Source organism: Strigops habroptila, chromosome 1 (genome assembly GCF_004027225.2).
Source record: "Strigops habroptila isolate Jane chromosome 1, bStrHab1.2.pri, whole genome shotgun sequence".
NCBI lineage: Eukaryota > Metazoa > Chordata > Aves > Psittaciformes > Psittacidae > Strigops > Strigops habroptila.
The window spans coordinates 62,073,270-62,094,368 of NC_044277.2; the positions used below are offsets into that span (position 1 = coordinate 62,073,270).

At 36.9% G+C, this 21,099-nt stretch overlaps 1 protein-coding gene across 2 annotated transcripts in view; it reads right to left on the reverse strand.

Annotated features, from left to right (window-relative positions):
- ERP44 (endoplasmic reticulum protein 44) overlaps positions 1–21,099 on the reverse strand; it is a 49,480-nt gene that overhangs the window by 19,924 nt on the left and 8,457 nt on the right. For both annotated transcript variants that reach the window (XM_030509880.1, XM_030509890.1), the window contains exons 2-4: positions 11,305–11,377; positions 10,540–10,579; positions 7,401–7,516 (exon numbers count right to left, since the gene is read on the reverse strand). In XM_030509880.1, the coding sequence (XP_030365740.1) occupies positions 7,401–7,516; positions 10,540–10,579; positions 11,305–11,377 (229 nt within the window). The remainder of the gene's footprint in view (positions 1–7,400; positions 7,517–10,539; positions 10,580–11,304; positions 11,378–21,099) is intronic.

The following is a 21,099-nucleotide window of genomic DNA, read 5'->3' on the forward strand; positions in this document are numbered from 1 at the left end:
ACATGCATAACAAAGGAATAAGAACCAGATCTACTCCACAAAAATGTTCTTTAACATCCCTCAAACCAGTAAGCTTAAAAGCTTCACCAGCTAAGCCCAGTTCCTAAAAAGCATCACTATGAAATACCACAGAAACCAGTCTATTAATTTTGACTAAGAAAGGACTTGATCCTTTTCCTAAATATGCCAGAAGAATTTCTTAATACACTAAACACAGTTAAAATTAAGGCTAAGACATTTTATGTCCCCAATTCAGAGTAATTTTATTTCAAATACATACAGATTTCTCAAGCAAAGATGCCAATATATTCAACATTAACAAGTATTAGATCAATACTGTTTTCTTCCTTTAAATTCTATCCCTTCTTTGTCGAACTACCTAAGAGATGGCTGCAAGAAGGTAGTAAGTGTAGCACGGGAGGAATCACATTGTATTTGCTCAGCAGAAGACAACATCAGCAAACTAGGCATTTGCTGCCCTTCTCTCCTGTTGATAGAAGGACCTTTGGTCTGACGATACGTCAGTCTATCAAAACTTGACAAGGGTTGGATAAGAGACAAGGAGCACTATATATCAAGGTTTCACAGGAACACATTGAGATCAAAGACTGTTACTGTTACAGAACTCAACAGCAAGAGAACACCAAGACTACGCTTTTTTTGTCTCACAACAGACTTTTCCTTCAGGCTATTTACGCAGTTATAGGAGGACACACAGGTTGAAGAATGGGCATTCAGGGGGTCCTGAAGGTTCTCCAAGATGGAGATCGCAGTCCCTAGGGATGTGGATCTCTATCAAGTGTTGCAGTTGCATTAAAAAAAGGGTAATAAAATGCCCACTGTCAAGACTGAATTCAAACACTATTTCATAAATCAGAACTTGCATGCTCTTTACAAATTACATTGAGATTCCATGAATACTGGTATTTGAACTAACACAGAGAGATGACAGTCCTACACAAGTAAGTATTTGAAAACCATCTTTTTACAAAATATAAAATGCAAGTACATGAAAAATTGTTTGAATTAATTCAAAAGTCAAATAGAGTAAACCTTAAATGCTTCATTAAGCCCTGGCATTTGATACAGGTAGAGTTAGCATAAGCAGAGCAACTACAAAATTATATTCCTTTTAAAATTGGAAATACAAAATGCAAATACATGGAATATTGTTTGAACTCATTCATAGATCACATTATAGTAAATCCTAAATTAAATTTTAAAATATTCCCAGACATTCTTACTGCCCATTTTCTGATTAGAAGAAGTATTTGAAACAGATAAGGGTAACCTACCTAAAGGGGGACACCCCCCCCCCCCCAATCCCACAAGAGTCTCCTAGCTACAACTTTACATTGTCTTCAGGTACTAAGGTACCTAAAAGGAATAAACCTTGAGTTTGTATTTTGCCCAATTAATCATTAAATCACAAGCCTACCATCTATGCTACCAGAATGGTTTCACACTTGTTAAGACAGGAAGCGACTGACATACTCGAACTTCTTGTCTTCTACAAATCAGAAGTTTCAAGCAGAGCAATGACTGATGAATTCAGATGATTCTCTCCTCCCTGTGCATGTGTAGCTGATGGCAATCAACCATTTCTCAACTGCCCAGATTATTTTCTACTATTCATTATACAAACTTCAGCAGGAACGTCTTAATAATCACTTGGTTCTCTTCATAGGTGCACTGTATTGATACTTCTCTTGAACTACTGAAGAGAAAGCAAAGCTGTTGTCAGCCATTTCTCTGTTGTCTGAGTATCATGCGTTCCTCCTCTCAAAGGACTGCCAAAACCCATTTTATCAAAAATCACTTTCTCTCTTCCTCACTGTTGTCCAATACCTTCCATCTCAAAAATAACATTCCTTCAGCTGTGTATTTGAAGCTGGGACTATCAAATGAGTATCTTGCTTGCTCACTTAAGATCAATGACATCTTTTGAAGTACCTTAGGCTAGCTGCCAGGGCACATTACAGATGAGAAGCAAAATCTGTCTTTGATAGGTACCTTTTTACTTACTATTCAGCAAGCTTTTTTCTCTCAAGTTCACTTAAAAAGGTTTTTTTGCCTCCTACTTCCCTACACTACATTCATCTTATTGTTAAGTATTTCATAATATAGCAGTTAAACTACTCCTCTCATGACACTTGCACACAATCATGAGAACTGGGAATATTCATAGGGAGCAGAATTAAAGGAATTTGGGAGATCATATAAACCAGCCATCCTATCCCAATGATTGTGATACTGGTGACTTATACGATGGACCAAAATAGGTGTAAGAAAAGCAATCAATGTGCTACATCAAACTTGACTACTAAGAAGCTGGGTAACAAGACAATCTAGACCACCTTCTGCTGCAACGGAGCATTCACAATGGCCATGCCTGCTCCTAGCGGGGCCTCATCAGTAGGCATCCCATAACCTTTTCTGACAGACTAATGAAATAGCTCTCCTGAGGAGAGCCATCAACTACCTCTACAGATCGCTTCCACTTTTTATTTTACCCAAAGATAACTTTCAGACTGGTAGTTTCTTTTCAGGCAAAGTGGCAGGAATGCAATGAAATCCTCCTGTTTGTTTGTAGTTTCATTTATAGTTCATTTATGAACCTTTGAATTTGTTATCATACCATGTTATTTTGCTTACCAGAGGCATAGTAGCAATACAATCTAAATAATTGTGAAGACTAACATTGGTACAAATTACAGGAATGGCCAAACCCAGAGAGATCAGCAGCTCATAGTAATGAATGAGAGTACCACTTACAAACACTTTGAAAGACAGAACAAACAATAGTTCCCTCGACAGTCTGTCTAGCAAAGCACCTCTCAATACCCCACAGGTGAGAAGTTGCTTTCTGTTTGGAAGCACAAAGATTTATTCAAACCGCCTATTATTTTTTAACTCAGAAACCAAAGGAAATAATGGTGCAGCAGAATTAACCCCCCAATATATACTTTAATTTAAAAGAATTCTTTATCACAACTCCTAATATTGAACTCACAGAAACTGTTCAAAATGTAAACTTTCCTCCAGAAGCATGAGGAGTTCTATATTGCAATATCCGCTCAGAGAACAGAAACATAGGAAATCCATGGTACCAAGTGAGTTTCCAACATTGCTGCTTAACACAGAGAATAAAAAACCCACAAGCAAGCAAAACCAAACAAACCAGAAAACAACCCCACAAAAAACAAAACACACACAAACCAAACACACCACCAAATCAAAACCTTCCTAATAATGCATATGCAGAAAGATCATCTACGATTTTATACAGAAGGTCACTTTTACTTGGTATTACACTCAGAATAGAGGTGCATAATTTTTAAGATAAGTGAATTACTAACTTGAACACACCAAAGCCACCAAAGATTTTAACAGCAAACAATGTAGTGGAACTTAGAAATATCTAAGTTATAAAAGAATGGGGTCTTGGAAACTGAAAGAGTACATGCTTCATTAGATTTACCTTTGGTGTGTGTTCCACACCAGCTTAAAACCAGCCTGATGACTCAACTTACACATTTCAGTTTTAATTATCTTCCACAATATTATAAATGGGTGTAAAAGATATAACACATACAGAGGCTCAATATAGTATTAATATTCAGGTTTTGTATTTAATCACATTGGGGCCTATCACTTTCCAGGAGAAAAAAACCCCTCCTTTACATTGGCTATAAGAGCAGACAGAATGATCGTTTTGTCATTAAGCATCAAACATTTGGCAGCGCATCAATAATTCTCTTTAATTTGCTTTACCCTCAGAAGCTGGCGTGAGCTATTGGGCCCTGCAGTGTGCTTCAATAACAGTACATTAAATGGAAAGTATCTATGCCTGGCTGACCATACTGAAAGCTCTTTTTGAGTGGCCTGAAATCAGCTATTTGGATTCCCTACAGAGTCTTGGTTTCAAAAAGAAACAGATCATTTGTAATGCAAATAATCCACCATCTCTAGAACATCATTCTAATAGTGAACTACTACTGGTATGAAATCTGTAGGCATTAACAAACCCCAAAATACTGGCATAAAACTTCTACTGTTGGTAAAATATGTAAATATTAAAAAAATATAAAAGTTAATCGGGGGGGGGGAAGACAGCAGTAATTTTGACTCCAACATTTAGTAAACTACAACAGCAGGGCCAAGATTGCTAATATAGCAACATTCACCCTTTTACTAAAAGCTGCTAGTACATACATTAAAATCAAAGTTAAAATTCTTAAAAGTTTAGGACGTACCCATTAACAGTGTGCCATGAAACGCACCATTGCTTACAACCCAGCAAATAAACACTGGAAACTGGGAATAACAGACAGCTTTGCTATTTTAATTCAAAAAGGCAATGCAAATTGGGGGAAGAGACTTGGTCTGTCATTATAGGATTTTATTTTTAACTCTCACATTCTACAGGTTCTGCAGAAAAAGTCACACTCATCTACTTCTTAAATTAAGGACACAGAGTAAGCACAGAGAACTCATGATATTCCAGTAATAAAGAGAAAGACCAAAGCTCTTGGCTGCCTCATACTATTTAGCCCACTATCCCCCTGGGAATAGGCCCAGGGGAAGGAAGACAATCTCTCTGTAGCATCTCCTCTTCCATCCAGGCTTTAGCTCTCTGTAACAAGCTCTGATGAGCTCAATTCAATGAGCATCTGAGAAGACTAAGCAACAAGCTTCTGAAGTGTTTCAGACACTGGGGAGGGGCAGTCTTCTTAGGCACATAACTACTAACAGAAGAACATCTCACGGCTAAACACTGTGCATCCAGCAGCCCAGAGACTCTCCAAGTTATCCAAGCAACTAAAGCTGCAGCAAACAAAATAAGGACTTCAGTTGTTCATGTAAACCTTAACCATAAAACTCAGCAATACAGACTGATGTTACTATAGTCTTTTGTGACAAATTTATAGAAAGTTTCATTGTCAGTATCTCAACTCAATAAAAAGATGAGCCAATAACCATAAAAATCAAGTAAACCGAGAATATGAATGCCCTTAATCTCCCCCCACCTTCATTCAAGTTAATCTGAGAAACTATCACTGATGAAAGTGATAGAGTATATACAGAAGTATATACAAAAGTCATTTCAAGTATGTAGAAAGACTGGTTTAATAAGCTGATACAAAGCCAATCAGAATGCTTGCTCTACAAATGCATTTATTTTCTACAATTGCACAGATCGAGGGCAGTTTATCTGTGTAGATCCTGCAACAGATCTCAGAACAAAGACAAAAAAATACTCAGCAAGAAAACTTCAGCAAAGACCATATCTCAGGCTTTGCTTTCAGTATACTCCTCCAAAGGATTTCATTGTCTTACTTGAAAATTGACTTTTAGGGGTAACAGATTTGAATACTTAATGCTACGTTTTTGGTTAACATCTCCCAAGCACACACCATACACACTGATTGGAGGCAGAAAAGAACACCAGGTGTGAAAAAGAAACAAGCTGAAATGCAGTTAAGTATTTGAGATCTGGGAAGGTATTCCAGATATTTCAGGTATTCAAATCAAGCACCAGAAAACCCTAACAAAACAAAAAAAACGAACAAACAAAAAAAACCCAACAACAAACACTCTCCAAATTCTGATTCTAGAAAAGGCTGTTCTGGAAGGAGGTAGGAAAACATTCACTTAACAGGGACATTATAATGAGAAACCAAAAATATTATTGGACTTACAAGACAAGGAGACTAAAGCACCTCTCCATTCTGCAGCTGCTCTGGAAGTGCTCCAGGCAGCTACAGAAATGCTCTCTTCTACACTGTATTCAAGGCACTAGATCTGCTCAGAGAAGAAGATTGCACAACTGTGTGTATAATGTAACTGCTCTTCAATACCTACATTCAAACTTTTGTTTGTTCCCCAACACATCTCTTATCACTCCAACATAGGCAGGCAGTTGAATGCTTCTAAGCTGCTCACATACTCTAGGAGGATACTGCCCAGCTGCTTTTCCAGCTGAGGCTATAAAGGGGGTCCTATATCCCAGCGATTCAAAGATTTAATCCCAGAGGCATTTAAATTTCCTGCGGTCATGAACTGGTCTTACGGATCTTTGGGAAGGGAAAAAATGGAGCCTCCTTGGCCACTCCCAACAGTTTGAAGAATCAGTTTATTCTGTATTTCTGATACTGAGTTTACAGTGTTTGCTCCCTTAAAAGTTGTGGGGTTTTTTTGTTTTGTGTTGGGTTTTGTTCGTTTGTTTGGTTTTTATGTTTGAGATCTCTTTCAAGATTGCAAGACAGGTGCCCTTACTGTTGGGCAACTATGTGCACGCATACAAAACAGAGCCCAAAATGGTGCCAGTGGAAAACGCTCAAGTGGACTGACCGAGCTTGGTTCAAGCCAAGAATTCTCATTATAGGGAAAAAACCCCTCTAACATAGAAAAAGTTAGATTGTCAAAATGGGAAATAAAAATGTAAATGAAATCAGGTATTTTCATAGATATGTAATTGACTTTTTTCCCTGTCCTATTGAGATTATCTCTTTATATTTTTCTTGTAACAGAGCATTAAACCACAACTATCAGGTCAACAGTAAGTCTCAGGGATATGCCGCAGATACAAACTAATAACCCTGCACAGTGATTCCTTGAATTTCCAACTGCGATTCTTCTTACAAATTCACAGTTTTGTAAGCCCAAATATTATAATCAGTATTGATCAGAATTGAATTTCTGTCTGTTAATACTCTTTGGGAATCACAAGCCACTGTAAAGAAATTATGTCTGCAAATGCTGTTCTTCCAAAAGCATAAAACAATACAGCTCCTATACTATAAAAAGCACCACACTAAAAATCTTAGTGCTATCCATTTGTCTTTCAATGTGCAGCAGATGTTTCTTACATTTTACTTATTATGAGGTTAAAAAGCAACCTTAGGGATTAACACCAGCATAAACTGAGTAAATTCTGGCCTATCATTTTCACATATTTCTGCGTGCAAGAAAAACCCAAACAGGCAACCATTTATTGGCATATGTACACATAGCAAAGCAGAAAATCTCTGATCCCCTCCTGGCTGTGTGTGAAAGGCAACGTACAGTCCACTATGACTCCTAGCTGGAAGAAAGACCTGAGCAGAATATATCTTGATGCTGACCATGGAAGGTTACCCCTTCCTCTTCTTGGTTGTGAAGATCTGCACCATTTGTTGCACTAGTGCTTCTCGACACCTCAACAACCCAATTCAATTTATAATCCCAGCCCTTTTGTCCCCTGAACTGATAAAATTGTATGTTTATGGATGCAATGAGAAAGCCACACTGGAGATTGCCCTGACAAATCTGGAAAAAGAGGTTCACGAATGTATACAAGCAACTCTGCTCTAAATGATGGGAGGATAGCACAAAAACCTTAATTGAGATTTACTTACAATGCTGATCACAGTCTACTCTAGCAAACACCACTTGATTCTTATCTGGATATTCTTCCTTAATTACGTTAGAAGCTTCCTCAAAAATAGGATGCAGCATTTGGCTGAAGCGGCACCTGTGGATAGACATAAAATCATTACTTCAAAATAATAATTTGAAATATTTTAACTGAAGACTCAAGGAATATTTTCATCTTTGAAGGCAGAAGAAAAAAGAAAGAAAGAAAGAAAAGCTATTGGAAAAGCACATCTACTTGTAATCATCCAACTAACTGACTGGATAAAAATAGGTTCAAAAGTAACTTGAATAATTCAGGTGGGAAAAAAACCCCCGACATTCTAAAAGAATATATAGTTCAAGATGTGCCCCCCTGCTTTATCTGTGTAAAAACCACCATTAATCAATTATAAGCTTTTAGGAAATATATTCTATTCAGAAAGACTGTTCTTCATTTTTTCCCACCTGAATTATCCCTGGGAAATAATCTTAAAAATATAGTAAAAGAAGTTACTTGGATTGTTGAGATTCAAATATTCAGCATTGCCTTCAAGAAACATCACAGAAATAACTTTCTAAGGGTCAAAAATAGATTTTATAAGTATTGCTTCTTATATTATTTCTCAATTTTGGTAGAATTTGAACAGACTCCTATTACAACACTATGAACAAACAGAATCCCTTAGGTTCCTTCTTCCACTCATGCAAGAGTTTAAAGCAAATCCTTTCTTTCTGCCCATGGAAAAGGCTGTAGGACTGTAAAGATGTAAAGGCCCATTATTAACATGTCAATTATTTTATATTCCATTCTTCCAAACACAAAACAAATAGAAGATGGATAATGGCACCTGTAGAACTTGTCAGAATGAAACCTCAGATAGCAGACTTGCAAGAAAGCCTGGACTGAAGCCTTGCTTAAACTTTACAGTGGCAGCCTAAGGATGCTGTTATGTCTACAACAGCAAGCATTCAAGTGAAAAGGCAGGTTTTGCTTTCAAAACAGGTCTTAAGGCCATTTTCTGAAAGACACCTGACTCTGGGCAGTACAACTGTATGCTACATATTTATGCAGCATGTGTATGTTACATATGGCTTCCTTATCCATCATTCTTCTCCACCCTTACAGCAGTGTCTACAACAGCGAAACTGATCTGTTTTCAATCAACATTGATGTTACATCATTGGTTGGCAGTGCACTATATTGAGAGGTTATTACTGAATGCCTACATGTAATGATCTTAACTAAGGCTGTAATGTTTTAAAATCATGGCCTATAATAATATGAATCAACTTGCAAGCATACGCCACTCTTTAAATTCAAAACAAATCTATTCTACAGAAGATTTGAATAACAATGGAGATTTGCAGAAAGAGCTGTGCTAATAATGCTCTAAAACAGGAATCTTGTTACTTTGCTATATCAAAAAAATATCAGAATATGGAGTTTTAGGCTCCTGCAGTTTACCTACTGGAAAATCCAAAAATGATCTTACAATGGCAACATATGCCCTAGATTTCAGTGTACTAAATTTACTCTCAATAGGTTTGCTTCCCTTGGTTATCTCTAATAAAACCTTTTGAAGTAGTCCATGATCCACCAGGTATCTGCAGATCACTAACTGAAAAAAACCACCCTAAAAGTTTCATTTTCTTATTTTAAAAAACAGCCTTTATAGTATAATTCTATACAGAACAGATAAGAAATTAGACCTAGTTTCTTACTTAACCAGTTGTTTAGTTGTACTACCATTACAAAACAGACATTTCAAACGAATACCTTGGTAAATCTACGCACTCTCTCTAAAGAACAACTCTATTGGTTTAAATGTGCCTAGAATCAATTTAGCCTGTAGCAGAAAATGAACAGATGCAAACAAACTGAACATAAAGTTTGCCTATAAAATGAGAGATATATATAAAGGTTATTAAACTGATTTAAATTGATGTAATGTCTATCTTTATGCAAAGTTTAAATGAAGGCATTAAAAAAAACTTTACTGAGAATGTCATTCTATATGAAAAGACTGGGTATGGATTTTTCAAAATCACTTAAAAAAACAAAACAAAACCCAAAACCCCAAACAATTAAAATTAGCCTGCTACCAGTGGACTTATCATGTAAAGCTCTGGGTGCTTGCTATTTCTAGGCCATACAAACCTACAGTCTTAGATGTATAGTGAGATGTGAAAGAGGTGAAAGGAATCAGAAGTCTAATCACCTACATGACCTTTGATTCTGAAGGCCAACATTTTATGCCCACAAAGCAAAATAGCATGGAGAGGAATATTTAAAGTATAGTACTTTGGTTTACATATTGCTTTACATTATAAAGCTATTTACACTCAAGATTACTTGAATCAAGGAAGACAAAATTATTTATTTTCTAACCTCATTTTCTATGCTAATTTGCATGTTAAATTTTATTTTTTCAGAATACTTTCCTGGATTCTTTCTTGCTAAAGATTCTTTTAAAAATATTAATGGTGGACCAGAACAGAACATCTAAAATTATTTCTTACATAATACAAAAGGGTATGGTGCTTAAATGAAATCTAACAACATTATATGCAAGTTTAAAAACAATAATTTCAAGTAAACAGTTCCCTCCAAGTATGTCTTTCACAGTGTCTAACCAATCTGGCCCCAAATTCTTTCCTTTTCCAGCTGCCCAGATTTCATCACTCAGTTATAACTTCTCTAACTCTCCACTTGGAAGGTCTTCCAGATTAGAGAAGGAATTGATTTTTAATGTAATTTCAAGCCTCTTTCTAGCACACATCATGGGACCATCACAGAAGAAAATGGAAAAATGGAGTATTTTGGACTATCTATGTTAAGGAACAAGAAGTTAATGAAATATCTTGCTCAGAGGGAAAAATAAAAAAAGATAAAAATCAGTTACATAGCATGTTATTCTATACTACTATAGAAGCCTTCTTCCTCTGATAGAAGCCCTGAATGAAACCAAAGATGGTAGAACAACAGAAGGGGAAGTAATGAGGACGTAAAAAAAACCCGGGAAAGAACTAGCTTGAAAGCAACATGCCACTGTACTTTCAATTAGAAAACTATAGCCAAACATGACAGTTTTCAAAAAACCCAGAAGTTTAAACATAGGAAAAAAACCTTGTATAACTTACCAATCAGCATAAAAATTAACTAAAGCAACATCTGCATTGTCTGAGGAAAGAAAAAGAAAAAATCCGATGTCACATTGTGAGGCCAACTTCTCACTGCTTTTATCTGAGATTATAAAAATATGCACAAAACTACAACAGCAAATATTTCTAGATTATTCAGCACACAGCTTAGTCTGGTTGATAGGAAACTGTAGGGTAAATCTTACCTGAAATATAGTCTCTATCAAATGTGAAAGTGATGAAAGAGGCCTTGCAATCAAGTATTTTATTGACTTTATCAATATAATGGACATTAAAAATGTCAATATATTAAGGCATTAAGACACAAAAGAACTAAGTGTCACATGAGACAAAAGGTAATTTTGAATTTAAAATTAAGGCACTCAAAGTCAGAAGTTGCACTCTAGTATCTCTTTTGAGCAGAATCATGACAACGCTTAACTTGAGGAAAAGCAGAGCTGAACAAGCAAGATACTTAAGGCCCATCACCACGGGTTTCAGCTGCTGCTATTTTTGAGGGAACTTGTAAAACGAGCTCCTGACAGCTTTTGGTTATGTAATCAAGCATTCCCATCTGCAAACAAGATGCCAGGTATTCTTCTTAGACACTTCAAATCCTCATTGAGATGACAATGAATTTAATACTTCTATGCCAATTGCAATTCATACATTCAAAGCTAGAGTATGCATATTCATTTAATAACATTGCAAGTTTCACATAGATAAGTGACTGTAGAGAAGAAAAAAAAAGTTCAAAGTACTCACTTAAAATGTCATCTATATTTCCACTATCTAAACTTGTTATTTCACTTCTTGTTGGATTAAAAAGCCAAGACACCTAAAAAGAGAAAGCAAATCAGTAAGGTATGTAAAGTTTCAGCAATAAAGTACTAACATATTTATGATTTCAAACGTTGTGGTTCAAAAACTGGTAGAAGAACAGTAAAAGAACTGTAATTCAGTCAATGCATTTCAGATGACTAGAAATGAATGACTACTACAAATACACAAATAAACACTATTTACAGATACAACATACTTTCACATTTAAAGCAAAATTGGCTATCTCTTCATTTAATTCTCTATTATCTTGGCAGAAATGTTACAGATTTTGTACCTTTAAGAATAACTTATAAATTCACTCTGAAGAAAGGAATGAAACCCTATTTTAGCCACCCAACAATCTCACACAGCCCAGAAGTGCGTAGGCACAGAGGTCTCACCCAGAGACAAGTAAATCCTTCTGACACTTGCAAGGCTTGCCTGGCTAAAAAGTTTTTCATGAAGTTTGCCATTGCTTCCATTTTTATTGCTCTTTCAGAAAACAGCTTCAGTATATCTAATTCAACTAGCTACAGTATTTTATCTCCTTCTGTATTTTTTCTTGACACTGCCTCGGTCCCAGCATGCAATTGGCATATCAGACTATAAAAACTGAGACACCACATCAGCCAGATCATTCAAGTACAAAGCAACACCTGTATCACTCTTACCGCAACTATCACAGCAATATGCAGTTTTATGGAAGACCACTCTCGTACTCACTGCAATGGGCCCAGTTCTTTTATCTCAAAATGCAGCAGGGAACAAGAGGGTAAAGGTGCTGCTCTGAACCGGGTGAGAGAGATATCAGCGAGTTACAACTTATTTATGCTATTAGAGAGGTATCAGTAAGTTACAATTTATTTATGCTATGAGAGAGATAGGAATGCAAGTTTTTGAGCAGAACAATACGGATTCTGGACATGAATGTTTCCATCCTGAACAACCTGGTCAGAAAGTCAGTCAGTACTCCTCTAAGCAGGGCTAGGGCTTGGACCAGACGCTCTACTGAGATGCCCTCCAGCCTCACATTTTAAACAAGCCTATGGTTCCTCAGCTAACAGAGATGGCAGGGAAGGAAAAGGAAGGTAACGAACTGTCAGAAACGCGCAGGTGAAGGAGCTAGGTAGAGACCCGAGATTCACAATGATGCCAGAAGAATTAGTTCTTGCACTGAGATGTGGTGGCACTTGACATTCACACTATCAATGTTCTACACACTACCGATGTTCCCGGAGACTTAGTTTACACCTTGCAGCTGCAAAGAAAATCTGCTTATGGCTAGAGAGGCAGTGCTGACAAAAGACACCAAGAAAAACCTTAGCTGAAAGCATAAAGAGCATCCAAACAATGCCACACAGGGCAGCTGGATAAAAGGATCCAGTGATACAAGGGTCTCTGTTCTTACGGAAAAGCCCAAGCCCTGTCCCAGACCTATACTAGAACCATGATTACAAGCAGCAAGCCTCCAGCGCATGCCTGCCTTTGACACTGTTTATAACTAACAAAAGACTATTTCAATGTAAAACATCCATTTTCTAACATTTGTTGCAGGTGTATATCAAATATTGGCCTAAAAAGAAAGAAAAAAAGTCAAACTAGATGCCTGCTTTTGTTAAGATCAGCTTCAAAAATTGTGGGAGACTTCTGCAGCAAGACACTGTCAACAGCTCTTAAACCACCACGGTAAATGACACACAGCTCAGATTTGCAGCCATCATTTTCAATCTGATTTATGGATCACTAACCACTTTCCAGTGAAGATACCGATCCTTTCACATTCGCATATAGAGGCTGCTAGGTAGCATATACACTCCATCTTACACTACAGGCTGAAAACACACCAGCTGTTGTAATACAAAATACGTACCAGTGCTTCTTGCATGATAATTGGACTAGATACTGATCTTGCATGCAAGTCTAATATCTGTGGTGGACTTTGCACAGCCTTCACGTGGCACTTAAACTGTGCAACACAAATGTCTGAACTGTGGCTTTAAGATGACTGCAGAGAAACAAAACTAACAATTGAGCTGTAAAGTCCATAGTCAAAACTAACAACGTAATGACATGGTCTGACAAAAAATATCCAATTAAGCAAGCCATCCAATGCGCACATCACAGGAAACCTGTATTGGGGAAGCTCCTTTGAAGATGCTGGTGTTGCTGACTGCTGAGCAGCAAGAGGGGAGGACTCTACCTTCAGTCTTTGCAAAGAGAAGCTCTGGTTCTGGTCCACATCAGTTAGATTATTCCCAGATGAGTGACAGCTGATGGCAATCAGTGCAAATACCTCCCCATCACCCCTTGAGTGGTGCATGGGATGACAACTTCCATGGTGTTGCTATGGGGAAGTGCTGATAGCAGTAGTTACATTTGTAATAAGGGTCAGCTAAGCATGTGAATGAGCCGGCATAGTTTTTGTTTGCACACACGTTTTGTTGCAAGTGTTAGGATAGCTATAACTTCTGTACAATTGAAGCAGTAGCTATGATTAACAATAGCAGTTGGAATATTGCCCTAGGCAATAAAAGGCAGTATAACACAATATTAACTTCACTGGCTCTCATCTGATCCTATGACAGGTGACTTTGCAAACTCAGATGAGTCCCAAGGCTTCAGATGCCCTACAAGGTCTCAAAACCTCTAATCATACCCTTGAAGACCACACAGTTATTTACCCTGCTTATAATCTTGGACAATGCTTGTTGACACAGAAAACCCACACAAGCCTCTAGAAAGCAGGAACTTCTTAGCCGCTGCTCATGGCTCTGCATCAGCATTCATACTTGGAAAGAATTTCCGCAGTAGGTCCTAATTTCACAAGAGCTCAGCAGTTTGACTTGTCTAAACAAACCAAACAGGTAAGATACCAATTTCTTAAACCCACATGGCTTTTCCTAATACAATTCTACAGCACAACACAAATCTTATCTAATAGGAAAAAATACACATAAATTAAACATAAAATAGATAAGCATATTATTTGCAATCAGGAAACAGGCTATATTATTCAGCAGATCAATCGATCAGGAACTGTAGTTGCATTTGTAGATTGCTACAATACATCTTAACTTGCAATGCAAATATTTAACTGCAAAATCAAAGCATGGGGCTTACTAACCAATAAACCCCTCTACTAGACTGTGCTTTGTGCAGAAAAAGTAAACTAAGGCTAATACTTCTTTATAGCACAAATAAAATTTTTGATTGCTTTCTTAACTCTTATTGTGGAAAAATGTGGTGCAAGCTGCATGTACTGAAACAAAGACCTCAAACATCTTCGTATATTGAAAGTGAAAATGAAATTAAGCTGTATATCCTATTGCCCCTTTATATTAAACAGTAGCAGAAAAATACTGAAACTAAGAACATCTTTTGCCAAAAGTTGCACAAAACCCGAGATAATTGAAATAGTTTTTCCACTAGAAGCATGAAAATTTCTATTTTGTCAAAATACATTCATAATCACATTCTTAAACATTTTATACTGACTAAAAATTGTGGGTGCCAAAATCTTTGGAATAAGTACATAAACTCAGGGGGAAGCATTCCTTGAAGAAATGTCAATAGATATGCAAGACTCACTTCAGCTGAAGCTTTCATAAAGGTATAATGCCTGCAAGGAAAAAACACATCTTTTGACCCAGTAATCTTGCTGTCTCTTGAGATGCAAGAGGGCTTATTACTAGTATTAATATTTAACATGAAGGATTACAAATTCTTATTTAAATTGCTAAGAAGCTAAACCATTTTGAGAATATTTCTGACCTTTGATGGGGCCTGTGCTTGATACCCAAGGGCAGAAACCAAGACTTTTTTTTGAGGAAATAATCCTTGAATGTCAGCCACAGTTTATAAAGCAGGTATTGAACACATGTTCTTGAAAAACATACTGGCTAAAAGAAAAAAGTCTTCAGATTTTTTTCCTTTTGAATGCAAACTTTGCATTCCACTGGCCTCCACCAGGACACAAGGATAACTGTTCATCTTTGTAACTGGGGAAAAAAAAAAAAATAAATCCAAGTGACCTCACAAGATAGCTACAAACTCACTGAAGAAAACATCTTGCAAAAATAATTCAAAAGGAGAATGAACTATGTAAGTATACCTGCAAGTAACACAGGTCGCTGCCTTTATATTGGATAAAATTAGCTGTGTTCTTATATTCATATTTTTTAAATGCTTAAGCTACTAAAGTCAGAAGGTTAAAGTAGTTATGAAAGAAAAAATTTAAAAAATATATATAGTAGAATATTAAAACGCTGAATACTTGAGTACAAAACTGCACAAGTTAAATGAACGTGTTTATTATCTACTCACAATCATGGTAACACCACAGAAAAATGACCAAAAGTATAGACTAAAACAAATGAAAGCAGAAAAACTTTATACACGTACAGAATGCATTCCTGACAGGGAGAAGTCAGTAATTGAACAATGCATTCACAAAGATAAAATTTAGCTCATACGTGGGGAGGGAAGAAGAGTGGTGGTACATGCATTTTCACTCTTTTGGTCCTCAGAAACACTGTTAAATAAAGCAAGAATTTATCAGCTCAGGTTCCTGGAAGTTTCTGAAGGCAACATTGCTCATTATTTTACTGGTAAGTAACTGATCCAGTTCTGATCCTCACCTGAAGTTAGCATATGACTTAGCCACTTCTACCAGGAGCCAGCACTAGCTGCTTCTGAGGAGTAACTACAAATTAGCTGACATATATTCTCATTTTTTCAAATGAAAGACCTCAAAGCATTGCCTGAAATGGATAGTGCCTGACCATTATCCTCCTCTGACATGTGGCACAAGGCTACACAAGCAGCCTTACACAAAACTCCTGGACAAAATCCATTCCATTCACTCCCAATGGCAGACCTCTGCCAGGCTTCATATCCCTTTTCCAAAGAGCAATTAAAAGTGTACCCAATTCTCATCTTCTGCTGGCAGTGTTACCATTCAATTGCCACCCCACACATCCAACTAATGAAGTCCACTGGTTATTCAGGAGATTTAGGCGAACCTTTTATCAACATTGTACTCTTACCAGTTAGTGCTGTTAGTTCTTTAATTGCTAAATGGACAGAAGAGATAGGTCTATAGGTTTAGTGTTATTTCTTTTCCAATTTTATACGAATTATACGAAAAGGGAAAAAACCCAGGCCTGCTGCATTTTTGTTCTTCATATCTTTATTTTTTTCAATTCACATAACGAAACAGAAGTCCTCATTTACAAAGCAATTTATCTGAAGAATACAGAAAAATCTATTCTTGGAGCATTATGATTTTTAATTAGCACTACACCTGCAAGGCAGTCAAAAAGATCAGCCTTCATTTTCACTAGCTGAACTTTCCATTTACCTTTTTGTCCTGCTGGGAAATCCTAAAGGCACACAACTGAACCATCTTTCTCCTCTACCACAAAATCATTTTATTGGCAACCAGCTCTAGCCTGCATCTAATCCAGATTGACATGTTGAAGTTACTACCTGAAGTCCTAGCCCCACAGGACTCTGCGGCTGACTTTCAGTCCCCAAGAACCTTTTTCTTTATGCATGCTGCTAATCTGCTGCTGCTCTGAGGTCTGCATTAAACTCCTGGACAACAGGAAGCAGACGGGTTTACAGCCTGCTGTAGGATGATACAAATTGAAAGCAATCCCAGGAGACAGCAATGCCAAAGCTGACAGACACTATAAGAGCCCCTGAAGTTTGGCTTCAGAACTATCAATCAGGAGTATCTCGCTGGCAGTGCTCCCAGAAGCCCTATAATGAACCACAAAGTTCAGAGAACAGAGAGATAACAGTAAATAGAGAATGGTGGGGAAAAATAAAAAAAGAACACTACTGACCCTCTCAGTGAGAGCAGTTCAACTCCCAATTGTCGCCACTTGATTCCAGACTGTGCCTCAACATTTTCATAATTTAGACTAACTGCTGCTATCCCTGTTGATTAAGCAAGGGGTTTTGTTAGTAATATAAACTACTTTCATTATAAGATTATGAGACAAAACTATATTGGTTTAACACACTAATGATCACTTCTGAGCTATATTTAAGTTTTCAGAGCAATTTTTTAAACTGGTACCAAGAAAATCCTTTTCCTATTATTTTTCTGTAAGAGACATAGCTTAAATTTAATCAGAGAAGTTTAGAACATTCAAAGGAAACTTCTGAAAATAGATTTAAGGACTGCAGTTACTAACTTCCATGAGAACAGAGACAAAATCTAGCTAAGCTGAAATACAGACAACATATGTAGCAGAAAAGTAAACTTATTACTTTAGCATTGACAGACATTTCAATTTTATGATTTAGCCAAACAGTGCTATAACTGCACAGAGCTAGGCAGGGAGACCACCATATTAAAAGCGGTGGCACGATTTTTTCTCCCCCCACATATCATGTCATCTACTCCCATTTTAAGTCTCTGACAGGAATACTTGGTGTAGGTACATTTATTATTAATATTGAAGAGCTTTTTGCCAATGAAAGTGTTGGAAACAAAACAATTCAAAGGCTATCTCTGAAATTCTAAATTACATTGATTTGACACTCCAAATCAGGATAAGAAAAAACCTCACAGCTAATGGTTCCTACAACTTAATACACAAGCAAAGGAGTTGTAGGATTGTTGTGTACGACTGGTAATGATTCATAGCCACAACAACATCTCAATGGCCTGTTACAACAGCACTAAAGGTTCCCAGAAAAACAGGTAAGTTAACCTCTCAACAATTTGTGAACTACTTTTACAAGATGCAAGATGTTCATTCATAAATATAATGCATAGATGAAAATTAAACCTCATCACAACGTGCAGTTCAATGCACTGCATTTTTTCCATAAAGCTGTTAGTAGCGGAATCATGCACCCAAACACAATTTTAAAGCTTAAGTCTCTGGGCACAAACGTATGGATCACTGTCTTTTTTATAGAAATGTTTAAGTCAGTCAAACAACCACATGAGGTGTGGCTGAAACAAAAGTCACAGAGATACGACCTTTAATTTATTTTATTTGAACTTTTTCAGTTATTTCTCTTGGTTTGGAGGAAAAAGGCAATCCCTAGTCAGGGCCATAGCACACTGGTTTCCTTGTCTTAAACATCCACTTAGAGGCAACACAGTCCATACACCTACAAAAGATGTAAACAGGTATCTGAACAACTATATTACTTCATGAATTATGTTGAGAGTGCTCCACATCCTCAGAAATATGAACTTACCTGAAAGCCTGTTTGAGAGCTCTAAAGCCACAAATTCAGCTCCCTCCCCAGGAAACCACTGGAAACTCTGAATCTTTAGATATTTTATTTACCAAGGTGCTTCTCTTGCACAAGCAGCTAGAATTCCCCTGAAAAAAGGCGTACTTCGTGCAGCTTTTCCTGAACAAAATAAACCCCAAACCAAACCAAAACCCCTAAGCAACACAACCACATGATCTGGTAACTCTTTTACATGTCTACCAATTGCTCTGATTATCTGGCAACACCGTCAGATACTTTCTGATTACTTTCAGAAGTAATAAAGCATGTAACATAATCTCAAAATTATTAGCACAAGTTAAGCAGCTGTTGCTGTATATGAAAACCAGCACCCTGAAGTTTCTGAATGTGTTAAAGCTGTGATCCAGCAATACAAAAAAAAGCATAGCTTGTCTTGTCAAGACTTTGATAAGGCTAGCAGAGCAGAATAGTTTACTGCCCCTTATCACTAAGTCAAGGAACAAGGCCTGTTCTTTATTTTGGCCATTGCTATTACACTTAAAACCTATTACCAAAAACTCATAGAAAGTTTAAACCTTGTAGGTGGTACACTTGTAACTCTATTCCTCATGTCACAGATCATATATGCAATTTTGAAATGCAAATAGTTTCTCAATACTTTCCGACTTTTAAGGTAAGTCAAAGCCATTTTTGCTCCAAAAGTACTTTGGAAATTATTTTGATGTGTATCAATAAATGAGAAATTTAGAGTAATTTCTTATAAATAGCCAAGACTATATAGAAGACTTATTAGGAACTGCATTTTGAGAGCCACATGGATGGTTACAGAATGCAACATACTACCTGGTACTCACTATGCTCTTTCACAGTATTTCCTGGGCCCTTTATTCTAGTCTTTACAGACAGGGCCAACACATGACAAGACACAAGACTCAAGACTTCTTTTTTTTAATATATTTTATATATTTTTTTTTATATATATGTATGTATATGTATGTATGTTTTGTTCATTCATGGACTAGCAAGGGAAATGGATATTAAAATGAAGCCAATACTTTTAAGGTATTCTCCTGGAAGAAGCGGCCACAGAATTCGGAAGCTCTCCTTCAAAGCATAACCTTAGAGGAAGAAACTGAAAGTAGATGTAGTGTTTTCACAATCTGAAGGATTGAACATGTAAGTGGATAAATGAATTTTCCATACTTAAATGCTCAACTTCAACACCTACTGACTTTTAGCTGCTTACTTTTTTATTAACCATGTAATCTATTTGCAATACTGAATGTATTTTCACTCTTCTGCTCCAAAATATCAAGTTATCTATCTCTTTGCAGTATCAAGCGAGGTGGGACAAGCCTGTTCCATTTCATCTTTCAGGCTGAAACCTGCGTTAAAAATAGGTATGAATTTCTGAAGTCAACTGCTCAAATGCTAATATAAAGGCTATCATAAACACTTACAAACTGGCCCTCCATGATAGAAATACCCAAGAATCAATTTAGATAAAATAGGAGGCAGGTGGCACAATGAAAGTGCAGTACTGTGAGAAATCTGCATTTCACATTCTTATCAGCATTTATAGACGAAATACCACAATCTTGTAACTCCAGAAGTGCAAGATCCATGCTGCTTTGAACTACGCAGCTGAGGCATTGGGTTAAAAAAGAAAAAGGCAGTAAAAGTGATAACTGGACAAACAAAATACTTAAGTGAAAACCACAGCTAGGATCATTCTCCTCACACAGTCCACCCAAAGGGAAGCAAAACATACTGGTTTAACTGCCACTCTAAAGACAACATAAGGGAATATACGTGGACAAACCTGTCTTTGGTAACAGTGTTTCAATTGCCTGTTTGTACTTCCAAATAACAAAAGCAGTTTGAAAACACAGAAGCACAGCCAGCTTGATTTGGCTCATCCTATTTGATGCTGAAGGCAAGGACGATTAGAACTAAACAACGGAGGGACACTCCCAGGACAGAGTGGCAAATGTACGGATAACCATTAGCAGTTCAGGTTAAATTCTTACTGTCTTACAGTTCCAGCATTACATAGTTAAACACCCTACAATCTCAACAATTTCTTAATCTCTACAAGCTACACACTGCAATCTCAGCCAGAGCTAACCCACGCATGAATACACATGCAACCACCCCCATTTATTAACTTCATACTAGAGCTATTAGCAGTAATACTTAGTATCAAGACCCTTCTTGTGCTACAGATAATTTTTTTCTTCCTTTATCACGATTAGGATGCCACATTTCCTCAGATTACCTCCTAATATTCCAGCAGGAGGTTGTTCTGTGCAACTATCTGAAAACCATTACAGTACTTTGTGACACAGTCGCCTGTAGCATATACAGTGCTTGTCCATACATTAAAGCCATTTGAGATTCAGTCCTCTGCTGCTACTCCTCCCTCTTTTTCTGAGGAATCAAAATGAGGAAGAACACCTTAGGATTTCAAAATTATAAACTTTCTAAAATACAGCGGGGTTTTATTGTCTCAGC